Source organism: Trichophyton benhamiae, assembly GCF_000151125.1.
Source record: "Trichophyton benhamiae CBS 112371 chromosome Unknown contix01456_5.r1.exp, whole genome shotgun sequence".
Classification (NCBI taxonomy): Eukaryota; Fungi; Ascomycota; class Eurotiomycetes; order Onygenales; family Arthrodermataceae; genus Trichophyton; species Trichophyton benhamiae.
In genome coordinates, this window is record NW_003315080.1 from 1,036,619 (window position 1) to 1,049,171 (window position 12,553).

Consider the following 12,553-nt stretch of genomic DNA (forward strand, 5'->3'; position numbering starts at 1 on the left):
TTATCTCAGTAGTATTACTCTCATCCAAAGCAACCAAATTGAACTTCCTACGTTCCTACAATAAAAGCTCGATGCCTCTTCTTCATGTCCTTTAATACGATCAAGGCAGCAAGGAGAATTCACGACCTCTTTCGCAACATAAGTATTGTACCAACTAAAATGCAACGCGGTGTTGTATATATACGGGCGAATGACCTGTTCTATTTATTAGCTGGAACGGAAGAATGCAAAAAAAATACAACAGGAGTTCAGATGTCCACAGCACATCCGTTAATTCAAAACCAAGCCCTCTTCCGTCTCTTTCGTGTTTCGGCTCAAGACTTCGTGGACCTTTTCCTTTACCCCAAGTTTCGCATCGGTTCGTACCATGAACTCCTTGATGACTTGGCTCGCACGAACCGGAGCATTGTCTCTGACAAATTTCATGATATCTCCTTCTGTAGGAAGGGCAAACTTGGCATGTGGGTATTCCATGTAATCCGTACTGGTGTTCAATAATGGTAGGCGGTTCTCGCCTTCAGGGATACGGAAGAACTCGTCTACCTCAGCATCAGTGACTTCAGCAAGTGACCCGTGTTTCCAGACTGGTTTGGTTGGCGGTTTGTTAACAAGCCTGGCCGAGACGCCCTCAACAAAGTCCGGATGAGCCATGAAATGTCCGGCAATCTGGTCCTCTCGCTGGAATGTTTCGGCGATGGACCATGACTTGCCCACACGAAGTTGACGGAGCGTGACCTTAAGGGCAATAGGGGAGCGTTGAGCCAGCGTTTTGAGAGTCTTCTGTGCCCACTCGGGGTTCTCCGTCTCCTTTTCCAGCGCAGATATGATATTCTCGACAGTTGTCTCGGAAAAGCATCGATCTATTGACTTACGGAGGCTGCCGGAGAGCAGCATTGGCTCTTCTTTCAGGGGCGGGAGATAAACCGTATATTCGGAGATTGTCTTGTTGATGAGGTCAAGACGGGTGCGTAACGATGCAGTATCGCTAAATACCAACTCGGAGAGTCGAGTAGTAAGGTTTCCCAACGCACTGGATGGAAGGTAATGGGTTGCAATACCAGCGTAGAAGGCCTGGACACCACTTAGACGCTCAGATGTAAGGGCCAGGTATGTACCAATCTCTCCATCGAGGCGTGGGAGAAAGAAAGAGCCGCCAACATCCGGGAAAAAGCCGATGGTGGTCTCAGGCATGGCAAACATGGTACGTTCAGTAGCTATTCTGAACGGCGCATGCACACTGAGCCCAACTCCGCCGCCCATTGTGATTCCATCCAGGATTGCAACATAGGGCTTGCTGTAGGTCGCAATATAGTGATCAAGCTGGTATTCCTGCCCGAAAAATTCCCTGGATTTTTGCTGGCCGCTAACCCCCTCCGTATTCTGCTTTGCAAGTTCGGCTACATCTCCGCCAGCACAGAATGCCTTCGTTCCGGCGCCGGAGATCATCACAATGTTGGCAAGTTGTGATTTTTCCCATTCCTAAATCCAGTATTACATGCCTTAGCAACCCGCTCTAGAACCGAATTTAGAGGATATGATCGAAGCCGGGGGCGCTATACCTGGAGTCTAGGAAGAATCTTCCGCACCATGGAACCATTGAGCGAGTTCAGTTTCTTTGGTCGGTTGAGCTCAATCAATCTGACGCCGTAGAGCTTTGAAAAGAGGACATCGTCGGGATCGTCGCCAGGGAGCTCTTTCGCACCGGTAGGAGAAGCGGCTGAGGACATCTATCACGAGCGACATGATTCATCAGTTATAGCTGGACGATGAATAAAAATCACGGAGACTCATTGCGATTCACTCACCCTCGCCTTTCCGCTGAATGCAGAGCTCTCGAGTTTGGCTCGTAGTGGCATCTGAGGCGATAGATTCCGCGAGAACCAGCTCGACGGTGTAGAGGATCGGACACAGCTGGACCTGAGGAAAAGGAGTGACATTGCAAAGGCGCTGTAACCGAAAGGATTCCTGGGTTTTTCTCAACGGTACGAGCGATGGATGTTAAACGGCTTCTGGTTGCCGAAAGCCAGCGTTGGAGTTTAGTTACGGGGAAAAAAAGTTCGGTTTCGTTCCCTCGGCGGAGCTTCGGTGCGGATGACGAAGATAGGTATAAACCGGGTTAACAGCACATACATTCAAAAGGTATCAGACAAGAAGAGGTATATATATGATATATGGTTATTCTAATTGATATGTACTCTTCCTGTTGGTCTGAGAATTTGCTTGTTGCAATGGCCATAACTTATAACTCCAGCTGAAGCTGTAGGATGAAAACATGAAAAATCTACTGGTACATAATGAAGTCAAAATATATATTACACAGTACGCCATTATATGCCCATAGATAGCCCTTTCACATGTTACCCAGTGGGCGGCCAAGGTCACTCGAGTGAAGGGCGAGCATCTTGTCCAAGGCCTGCTTCTCAATGATCAATCGTCCGGTCTCGAGTAGATCCTTCACATCAACATCTGCACGATCCAAAGCCCTTGCCTCTTGACCAATCTCTGCGACAGCTCGGAAAAGCCTCTCCTTCTTGACCTCGGTAATGAGAGAAGACCTGCCGAACTCTCTGCCCCAACCGTGTGTTTGGAAGATATCGTGAAGTAAGTGAACGGAGGCACCGCGCTCTAGGGAGATGTTGTCGTTGACAACAATGAGCTGCCCTCGTTGGTATCTATAGCTTAACGCTGTTCGCCAGGCCTTATCGTAAATTTTTCGTGGCAGATCGGTCGAAAAGTCTCGTGGATGGGGTCCATGGGCAACACCGCCTCCTCTTAGCATCGGTGACTTCTTATCGCCCAGACGAGCTCGTCCAGTGCCCTTTTGCGGTCTGATCTTGCGTCCGCTACCCCGTACGTCGTCTCTCCATTTTGTGCTCGCGGTACCTTGTCGGGTCTTGTCACCTTCGTAGATGACAGCACGGTGTAATATGTCACGGCGCAGAGGAAGGAGAAGATGCTCAGGCTTATATTCGAGGTACTGGATTGGTTCCATTGAGGGGAAATCGTAGAGCGTGACAATGGCAGGGGCGGGATTCCACACTGGCTTTGGAATGTCGTCCCGGAGGTTGGTGATTATAGGTGACTGGGCTGTAGATATCGAACCGCTTCGCGGATTCGCTTCGGTGGCCATCGCCCGAGTCTGCTGGCTAGCCATACATTGCTGTAATCAATCTCCGTTAGCCCTTGATCTTTATGATGCACAGAGTCCTTTCAACAGGAAGACATATATCATTACCTTTGAGGCCTTGAGTTGACTGCCAAAAACGCCTTTACTCCCTCGTAACAGCCATCTCAGGCTTCCAATGGGCTTGCTTGCAGCCATCCCGAAAGCGAACAAAACGGAAAAGTCAGTCAAGGAGCGTCTTGTCGGTGCTTCGAAGAAGTTGAGAATATGAAGTCGCAGTTTTTTGAGATTTTTGGCTGGATGCCCTTTTCGGCACTAGCGCGGATTTTCTTGAAAAAAGCTCTCAAGGAAAAAGCGAAAGCAAAAAAAACGGCCAGAAGAACAAGCAAAAACCGCAAATTGAACACCACCATAACCCGGGTTGTTCGAGGCATAGCAGCAATGGCACACTGCGAAGCGGCTTCTAAGCCGATATTGCAATGCCTTCGACAGGCGTATAGAGGCCGTCTCGCTGCGTCGCAATTGCGGCTGGACCGTTCATTCTCGTCAACCGCAGCTATTTCGACCAGTGCTGAAACAGAAGCAGCAGCCCCCAAAGAGTCGTTCTACAAGGCCATTGACCCGGAATTAGTATCGAGCCCTCGCCTCGAAAGAAGGCTTATAAGGGCGGGAAAGTTCCCAGTCGGTTCTCGTCGACGTCGTGCTGCGCTCCAAGGATCACCGAACTACCCATTCGAACAATTACCCTTCCAATGCTTCCAAGAGGCCCGAAAAGTCCTCCAGGAGGACCGCGAAGAGAAACTACAGCAGATTGAGAAAGAGAGGGCGCGGCTGGCTAGGCTACGTGAAGCAGATCCAGCAACAGTTGGGGGAGAAGCACAACAGCAAACGAGGATCAAGAGTATGGAAAAGCACCTGGAGAAATTGAAGATTCTGGCAGACATCAATGATCCTTTGGTTAAGAAGCGATTCGAGGATGGAATGGGTAATACATGTCTTCGCTCTTATTATCATTGCACGTTCCCAGGGCGGACCAGAAGCTAATCTCACGATTTCTAGGTGATATGTCAAAGCCCATCTACCGGCATCTGGCCAACCAGAAGTGGAGGGAATACCGACGATTGATCCTCATTCAGCGACTGACACAGATGAAAGTCATTCCCGATGTTCTTCCCCATATTGATCCTATCGTGGATGTCCAGCTCTTTTTCGGAAAGAAACAAATTCAGCCAGGCGTGTTCGTTGACTCCCGTGTCAGCATGGTGCCTCCCTCCCTCAATATCCAGTCCTTCGATAAAGGTGAAAAACTGGTCACTATTGCCGTTGTTGATCCAGACATACCCAATTTGGAATCAGACAGCTTTGACAACAAGGCTATATTCCTAGCTGTTAATGTCCCAATTTCGCCTACCTCAACCTCCGTTTCTCTAGAAGGCCTTTCTGAGTCTCAAGTTATCCTCCCTTGGACAGCTCCTTATTCTTTAAAGGGCAGTCCTTACCACAGAATCTCAATATTTGTGATGGAGCAGAAGGATCAAAAGCCATTGGATCGAAATGTTGTCGCGGAGAAGGCCAACCGTGACTCCCGCCTTCGAAGCTTAGAAACGAGGCACCAATTGAAGCCACTTGGCGCAACCCTATTCAGAACCCAGTGGGATGACAACATGGCATCTGTCATGGAGGAGCTTGGAATCGAGGGAGCCGATCTTGAGCTGAAGAGGAAACGCGTTGAGCCGCTTCCGTATAAGAGGAGAAATCCAGCTTCCTTCAGATAATTCCTGGTTCAGGATTCATGTATTAAGATATTTTGCTTGTCCTTATAGTATTGTACACTAGCATTTGAATGCCATACGCAAACCTCTCTAGAACTAGGAGTAGAACTTGCTATATAGCTTTGCCCTGTAAATTTATATTTCCAACGACGGTATCTATGGTTCAGCTGTCGTGACTGGCTTCAACGTGTTTTGAAATCGCTCGTAGTTAAACGGATACCAGACCCTTCCTAGAGCCCTGCCTATGATGAGGCCCATTGGTACTGGCCCGTAGTCCTTGGAGTCTATCGACCATGGTGCATCGTCACCGCTTACCCAAACATGGGCTTCGGGGACCTGTTACATATGATAATTCATTAGCAAAACGTCTCAGCGGAACACGTCAGGAATATATTAGGCTATCCGTAAAAAAATAGTTAGTCGATCCAACGAACCTGTATCATCTGTGCATCGTGCTCCACAACCGTTTCCCCGTTCAATGGAGGGTTCTTCAATACGTAATCCCCAGGTAATCCGACAACTCGCTTTGCAACCTCGGAGTGGAAATCATGTGGTTTCTTGTAGACAATTATATCTCCAAGCCCAATGTCACGTCCATTCTTGTAGTGTTTTGATATCAATAGCCAGTCCCCCTGAAAGTGAATGGTTGGATACATAGATGGGCCATCCGAGGCCTTGAGCTCGTAGAAATGTTCATTGAATATCTTGAACCAGCAGAACGTGCCTGCGAGGTGGAGGGTATATACAAATGCGCGCTTGTGCCGGCTCAGCGCACCAAACCCGAACACACGGCTGGTCATTCGGATATCTGCTGCCAACTTCGTTGCATCTTCATGTCTATATCAACGACTTTTCCCATCATGACGAGCCAGAAATCTAACAAATATTATGTAATCACATGGTAACCTTAATAGATTCTCCGTTCCGTTCCCTTTTAGGTTAGGTCCTCGGCGCTGGGCCTACCTAATGCTAACCGTCAGGTCCATCCATTTTCGACTACAAATTTTCGCACTCTGAATCAACCTGTCGAAATTGAAGATGACAACAGTTATTTCCTGGCCTGAATGGCTAATGATAGCTTGCTACGATGATGAGAGGCAGCTTATGCAACGAAGCTGACCTTGGATCTGCCTTACCCAAGTACCTGAACAAAAGAATGCTAACCCATCAAGACCTAGTATCCTTATTCTTTCCAACCAGTTGAACCAGCCCTCGCTTCTTACAATGCTAGAACTTGCCGTTTTCGACCTTCCAGGACGAGCAGGTGTGGACACTGAAGCAATATTATCCTGACGGGTCTCAGCCACCAATCTTCTTCTACCATTGGGCTAGACTCACCCCGGTGGCCGGTCTTAACTTCTAACATCTATTTAAGTATGGGTTATGAGAAGATAAGTGGCTGTGTGGGAGACATGTCAACCTGACTTATTGTTCATAGTCGTTCTAGTCACCAACGGGCATACGGGTGTTGGTACCAATATTAAAAATTTTCTCAACCGGTTCACTCCCGTTTAATATCTTAAATCCCCCTATGATCCCGTGTGAGATACCTAGATAGGGCAAACTACACTAGTAGGACAAGAGTGCTCTTCCGGTTCCCCTGTAGTACGGGTTCGTTACCCCTTGTTCCTTGCCTCTTTCAACTTGGAAATAGAACAGGTCATTCTCTTTACCAAGGTTTGATCGATTTATATATATCTCAGGCATACTCTGTACACGCACACACACACACACACGAGTCAGCTGCAGTCCACGACCTTATTAGTTATCGCCTTGACACAAAAGCAATCTGAGAATGGCGTGCCTGGCGATTCCGGCTTCCCATATAGCGGTGATGTTGTGTCCCGTGAGTCTAACCGTCAAAGTAGGACGAGGTTAAACAAGGCTGACGTTAGTGTTTCCTGTTACCGGTCCCATCACAATCTCTTTGGGCGAGCCTTTTCGCGGTCTCTTTGGTAGGGGATAGGTTGCCCAAGGGAGGGCAACGCTTAAGTTTACTTTGTTGTTGGTTTGTAATGATTACCTTCCCACTCGTGTGGTAGCCAACGCCAGACAGACCCGTTAGTATTGGCCGGAGTTGGATATAATGCCGGTTGATGAGCAGATACCGGGACAGGATTTGAGACAAATATAATATTTCAAGATTGGGGCAGATGTAATTAAGTCTAGAAGGAGTATACCGGTTGTGTTGGTATGTTAATGCATTTGATACTCATAGTTACTGTTGGGCATACACATCGCTGTTTGCCAGCTAGCCACAGGAGATACCTTGAACTACATCTTGTTCTTCATCTCTCGTAAACGGTTCATGACCTCAACCGGTTCAGTTGCCCCTACTACCTTTTGAATTTTAGGGTCCTATATGCAATGTTAATTTACCAGTGACATATAATCAATAGGGTTAATAAGGTAGGGATTGGGGGTAGCCGTATCCTTACCGTGACACGCAGAAAGACGTTATGGAGCTATGGAGAGCCGTTAGCATCATTTGCAAATAGACAATGGCACCAACCACAAACAGGCTTCGGTACGATGGCTGCAACACAAAGAACATACCTTCTCATCACCGATAGTGAATTTTCCTTGGGTTTGCTGGTTGTTATTGGCAAACTCCTCCAGTTTCTTAACAGCTTCTGACTGGGAAACCGTGGAGCAGAATTTCACATTTGACTTGGTATATTCATGTCCAGGCTGTCATAAATATCAGTCACACACTGCGAAAATTACCAAGCGGAGATCAGGCGACTCACATATACTCTGGTATCGTCCGGGAGCGAGGCAAGCACTTCATTGAGTGCCTTGTGCATTTCTGTTGCATTGCCTTCAAAGAATCTTCCGCATCCTACATCATGCATACGTGCCAATTGTTGTTAGGTGTTAAACAGGATTCCTCACTGCCGGTTCTCGTAAAAAGCAAGTTGCTTTATTGGAATAACTTACCTCCAATGAATAGAGTATCGCCGGTAAATACGACGCGCTCGTTCCCATCTTCGGCAAAATAGCAAATGCTGTCTTGAGTATGACAAGGGGTGTGTAAAGCGGTAACAGTGATCCGCTCCCCAATCTTGAACTTCTCACCGTGCTCGGGTGTTTGGGTGACATGGGCACAGTCTTTCCCGCCAATCACCGAAAGTTTGCCAAATTGTTTGAGCTATAAAGATATCAAGGCAATTCTTGTCAGCGGGTCGTCCACAAGTGCTACATCGGAGTGTTATTCCAAATGTGAAAAGTTGGCTGTGGCACGCAGAATGGGGGGTCGCATACAATCCCTTCATTACCGCCAGCATGATCATGGTGGCTATTTGGACGGTCAGCCTTGGGTGTTGTACCCATAGAAACTGCAAAGAGGCGACAAACTTACTGGTGAGTGTTTATGATTGCTTTTAGATTAATCTTCCCATCATTGATGTGGGATGTGAGGACTGGAATCACCCTGTACAGATATTAGAAGGCTGCGATCATCTTGCATCTCTCAGCTTCTGATGGTGCTCACTCTGGTGGATGCGCCGGATCTACCACCATGGCATCTTTGGATGCATCATCTGAGATGAGATATGCATAATTGTTACCGGTACCGGTCCCTGCATGGTGAGATGGTCAACAACAACCTACAGCCAGCAGTTTGGGTTTTTGGTTGGGTTACTCACACATGGGAATCGACTCGATATGCATCTTGCGTTTGGTTATTGTTGATATCAACCGCCGCGAGAAAAAGGCTTTTCCTACGTTCATGAGAGAGACGGAGGCCAGAGGAAGATGACGTTGGTGAGGGGATGTGGCAGGCTTGAGATCTCGACAGGCGTCCTACGTAGAAGAAAATGTGCTTACTCAGACCTCCATCACAACGGACCAAGGACCAGACCGTCTATATACACCAGGACCCCAGCTATTACACACTATCAAGCAGAAGTCACAAATGCGCAGCAAATGATAGGTGGTTTGTGGCTTACTAATTAGCTAACAACATCAGCTTCGACCAACAGGCTTGCAGTAATTTCTGAACATGCAAACATGGATGTTCATCGCACATAGCGGACCATCCGCCATCTGGCGGCATGCCCCGAATTCCGACCTCCGTACAACGAAGCTGAGGTGATTAATAATGATATAAAATGCAATAATTGTTCAGGCTGTGATATTTAGTAGTCAGGGGTCTATACTAGCCCCTATCGGCCTGCATGATATCGCCTGTCCAAAATCCCACCCATAGTTCTGTAACACAGCTATGTCCGGGTTTTGATCAATCGGGGGGCCTGGAGCGCCGGACGATGTGTATTTTTCACTTTCACGAGGGATATAAGCGCCCGGCAATATACGGCTTATCTCTGAAGCCCAGAACCCTTCGGCTGAGCCTGATTCAAGACAAATAGCTCTAGCATGGGTCGGGACAAGGTATCGATTGCGTAGTGACACCCACGCGTCTTCAGTAAGGATATGTTCCAGCCACTGGAATAGTTCTTCCTCGAAGGTCTCTCCTACTAGGTCATCCCAATCCTCAACATCCACAAAAGTGTCTGCATCGGCGGAGACTAAGACAGCTGTCATTCCTTCCACCAACAAAGTAAGGAACGGCTCGTAGGAACGGGATAACTCCTTCAATACATCATCCCAAACAATGAACAGTTGCCCATCTTCCTCCTCGGCTCCCATGTCATCCCTCCTTCAGAGGGGGTAAAATCAGTATGATAAACTCCAATAAGAGATACATGGCTCGACTTACCCGTAACCGCATGAACTGAGATGACCAAGATCCCGATCTATTAATATTTCTACCAGCTGGGCTCCAGCCAATTTCTCTTTACGACATAATGCAACGATGTTTTGAATGGCGCCCTCTTTCACTCCTGGCTGCTGTTTTCTTCGGTTCCGGCGTCCATGAATTCCGGCTGTTGTATATATATAGTTGATGAGCGGGTGAACCAGGAAGGTTAGGTTCTGCAGCAAAATGTCTGATTTCTGGTCATCGTTGAGTTCTGGCTCATCCCCCGGGGAGGGTTCACATATGCAGCGGCTGCTATCGTCAATCTTAGCCCAGTAGAATTCCCAGAGCCAGTTCATTGACCGTCTAGCAGCATCTCTCAAAACCACAAGAGACGGTAAGTCCCTATGAGTAGCTTCATGGCGTAGCTCTACAAATGAAGCCGGTATGCCAACGGCCATTGCCTTTTGGTACATGGACTGTTTTCGGCCATGGAGCTTTGAGTCGACCAAACCAGTTACAAATCTGCAAAGGCGATGGTTAGTATACGCCAGTGCAATTCAACGGATGGGTAACCTGCCTGCAAAAAGCTAGAGAGTAAGCAGCACGAATCGAAAATATGGAGTTCTTTTCTGGGTCATCGTGTAATATCGCGTCCGTCAGCAGTGCGGTAGCTTCGACTGCATGTGGTAGATTTCCTCTGAGCTTCCATACCCAGACCTAGGACAAAAAATCGAAACGCTATCAGCGAAATGGCAAATGACATAGCTTGGTTTTGCTTTCTACACATAGGACATGTCGCGTCTCACCAACGAACAAGCCTTGGCCCGGCAATCTTCGCCATCGTCTGACTTGCGATAGAACTGCTCTCGAACTGAGACAAGCTGGGAAAGGTCCTTCCACGGCGTTATTTTTGGCCTCTCCATGACACGTCGGTCTTTGATATGGAATGTAAAAGCCGACAAATACAACAGCGAATATGGGTATATCCAACAGTCCTTCCGAATACCGGAGCCTCTCTCCCTCCTCCTTTCTCTCAGCTCACTCACCTTCCTTTGCCAGAAGTTCGCCGAAGAAATACAAAATAAAAAAATTGACATCACTTAATTTTTTTTTTCGAAAAAATAAAGTTTAGTTTAAGCTTAAAAGCTTGATAGAGCTGACCAATGAAAATTAATTAAAATATGACTAATCCGACAATAGGGCTATCGTTTGAATTTGCAAATATCGACTTCATGGTACTTGATGGCGGGTTTGCTTTCAGAAGAGAGAAATGGAGACCAAGAATAGTAGTATTAATATGGCGTAAAGTATCTATCTACCTAAAAATGTTGATAAAAGTTTTCCAACAAGAGCGTCCCAGCCGATCTGATTGGTCTCGCAAGTTTGGGTCTCAATAAATAGTAGGAAAGACGTTTTGGTACGATCCAGGGAATGCAGCATAACTATTGAGCATAACTGGAGGCGCAGAAGTCCAGTTCACCTGGGCACTACTATATGAAGTATCATCGTCCACTGGGAACAATTGGCCTTCTTTTGAAGTGTTCAGATCGTTTGCATTGCTGGGTTCTGGTGAACCCTTGACAGGTTGTTCCTTCTGAGGTTGCTCGTCTCCTTCCTCCTCTTCGTCGCCGTCTGCGTCCATATCACTGCAGTTTAAAGTTGATGGGTCGAGAGTCTCTTCTAACTTCAAACCTTTGCGTGTAGTTGGATAAGGATACAGGATCGGGTCGACCGAGCTGGATAGCGATTCGTCCCAGTAAGACGTGGACAGTGGTTCGTCATAAAGTCCAACACCGACCAGATCATCTTCATCTCGGACACTTTCGCAGGAAGAGTTTGACGAGGTTGGTGGAGGCGGGGTTTTTGGCTCAGGAAATTGCTGGTTGGCGGGCAAATCAGGGGTAGAGAAGGCGGTATTGCTTTCCATTGCTGGTAGAGAGAGCTGGCCATGTGAGAGTGGCGTGGCGTCGTAGGTAGATGAGGTCATGTCTACATCTTGTTGTTGAGTGTAGGCCATGGACATGGTTGAAGTAGGAAAGTAAGTGTCGTAATAGCCATCCGGTGTCATTTGGTACTGGCAGTATGATGACAATGACTGATCAACGGAAGAGTAAACGTAATTTGAGGAGACCGTTTGCTCTTGAGAGAACTGGGTCTGCTGGTATTTTGGGAAATATGAGGAAGCAGCCATGGTCGTAGCAGGCACTGAAGCCGGCTGATATGCGCACTGTTGGTGATAAAAGGGGGTATTTGGTGAAGAGTAGGTAGGGCGAGACAGCCCAGCAGCGCTTATCGAGGCATTCCGGTGGACTTCAGGCCTGTTTGATAGAGCCAACATAGTATGTTCTGGAGAGTGATGAGCCATGCTGGCAAGACGGGAGCTGGACTCGGCACTGATTGTTCTGGCTGTAGATTGCAAAGCCTGTCTCGAAGCGATGATATCCTGATCAAAGGTGTCTGAGTAAGGGTATGCAGCAGCAGCAGCAGCAGCAGCAAGATAACCTGAGCCTTGCTGAAACATTTTTCCGTTGTATATCTTGAGTCTGGCTGCGTGGTGTGTATGTGTGTTGTTTTGAGTGTATCACGAGGGCCGGCGTTGTGTTGATGTATTGAAAGAGGAAGAAGAGAGGAAGAAAGTCAGCAACGGAGATGGAGATGTGGTTGCCATATACATATATATGAATGCTGATTGAGACAGTCCGGTTTTCTCATATGACGAGCGAGAAATAAAACCGTTCAAGTAGTCCTTGCTCAAGAGAAAAAGCAAAGAAAAAAGGAGCAAGCAGTGACAAGAGGGACAGGGACCATTGCGATGTGGGGAGAGCCGGTCTTTGTAAAGGGCATGAAAAATTAAGGCAGGCCAGCAAGTCCACTCTTTGATATGGATGGTCCCCTGGGCAATAATATCACACACACAGAGCTCTCCCGGATACCAAGCGTTTAAGACCGGCAGGC

General features: G+C 47.5%; 7 protein-coding genes across 7 annotated transcripts; 1 reads left to right on the forward strand and 6 right to left on the reverse strand.

The window, feature by feature from the left end:
• Window positions 1-270: 270 nt before the first annotated feature.
• Window positions 271-1,727, reverse strand: ARB_03372 (uncharacterized protein; the record flags this gene model as incomplete). The annotated part of the gene is made up of 2 exons (XM_003010624.1): window positions 271-1,479; window positions 1,587-1,727. 2 exons carry the CDS (start codon window positions 1,725-1,727, stop codon window positions 271-273), a joined length of 1,350 nt encoding a protein of 449 aa, XP_003010670.1.
• A 623-nt stretch (window positions 1,728-2,350) lies between these two features.
• Window positions 2,351-3,130, reverse strand: ARB_03373 (uncharacterized protein; the record flags this gene model as incomplete). Its single annotated transcript, XM_003010625.1, has 1 exon — window positions 2,351-3,130. The coding sequence occupies one exon, from the start codon at window positions 3,128-3,130 to the stop codon at window positions 2,351-2,353; it is 780 nt and encodes a 259-aa protein (XP_003010671.1).
• Window positions 3,131-3,391: 261 nt separating this feature from the next.
• Window positions 3,392-4,899, forward strand: ARB_03374 (uncharacterized protein; the record flags this gene model as incomplete). Its single annotated transcript, XM_003010626.1, has 2 exons — window positions 3,392-4,109; window positions 4,184-4,899. 2 exons carry the CDS (start codon window positions 3,392-3,394, stop codon window positions 4,897-4,899), a joined length of 1,434 nt encoding a protein of 477 aa, XP_003010672.1.
• Window positions 4,900-5,312: 413 nt separating this feature from the next.
• On the reverse strand, window positions 5,313-5,882 carry ARB_03375 (mitochondrial inner membrane protease subunit 1, putative; the record flags this gene model as incomplete). The annotated part of the gene is made up of 2 exons (XM_003010627.1): window positions 5,313-5,733; window positions 5,860-5,882. 2 exons carry the CDS (start codon window positions 5,880-5,882, stop codon window positions 5,313-5,315), a joined length of 444 nt encoding a protein of 147 aa, XP_003010673.1.
• Window positions 5,883-7,170: 1,288 nt separating this feature from the next.
• ARB_03376 (uncharacterized protein) lies at window positions 7,171-8,229 on the reverse strand (the record flags this gene model as incomplete). Its single annotated transcript, XM_003010628.1, has 5 exons — window positions 7,171-7,254; window positions 7,453-7,587; window positions 7,647-7,738; window positions 7,837-8,047; window positions 8,161-8,229. 5 exons carry the CDS (start codon window positions 8,227-8,229, stop codon window positions 7,171-7,173), a joined length of 591 nt encoding a protein of 196 aa, XP_003010674.1.
• Window positions 8,230-9,042: 813 nt separating this feature from the next.
• ARB_03377 (cell morphogenesis protein Las1, putative) lies at window positions 9,043-10,071 on the reverse strand (the record flags this gene model as incomplete). The annotated part of the gene is made up of 2 exons (XM_003010629.1): window positions 9,043-9,556; window positions 9,617-10,071. The coding sequence occupies 2 exons, from the start codon at window positions 10,069-10,071 to the stop codon at window positions 9,043-9,045; spliced, it is 969 nt and encodes a 322-aa protein (XP_003010675.1).
• Window positions 10,072-10,988: 917 nt separating this feature from the next.
• Window positions 10,989-12,119, reverse strand: ARB_03378 (uncharacterized protein; the record flags this gene model as incomplete). Its single annotated transcript, XM_003010630.1, has 1 exon — window positions 10,989-12,119. The coding sequence occupies one exon, from the start codon at window positions 12,117-12,119 to the stop codon at window positions 10,989-10,991; it is 1,131 nt and encodes a 376-aa protein (XP_003010676.1).
• Window positions 12,120-12,553: the final 434 nt, after the last annotated feature.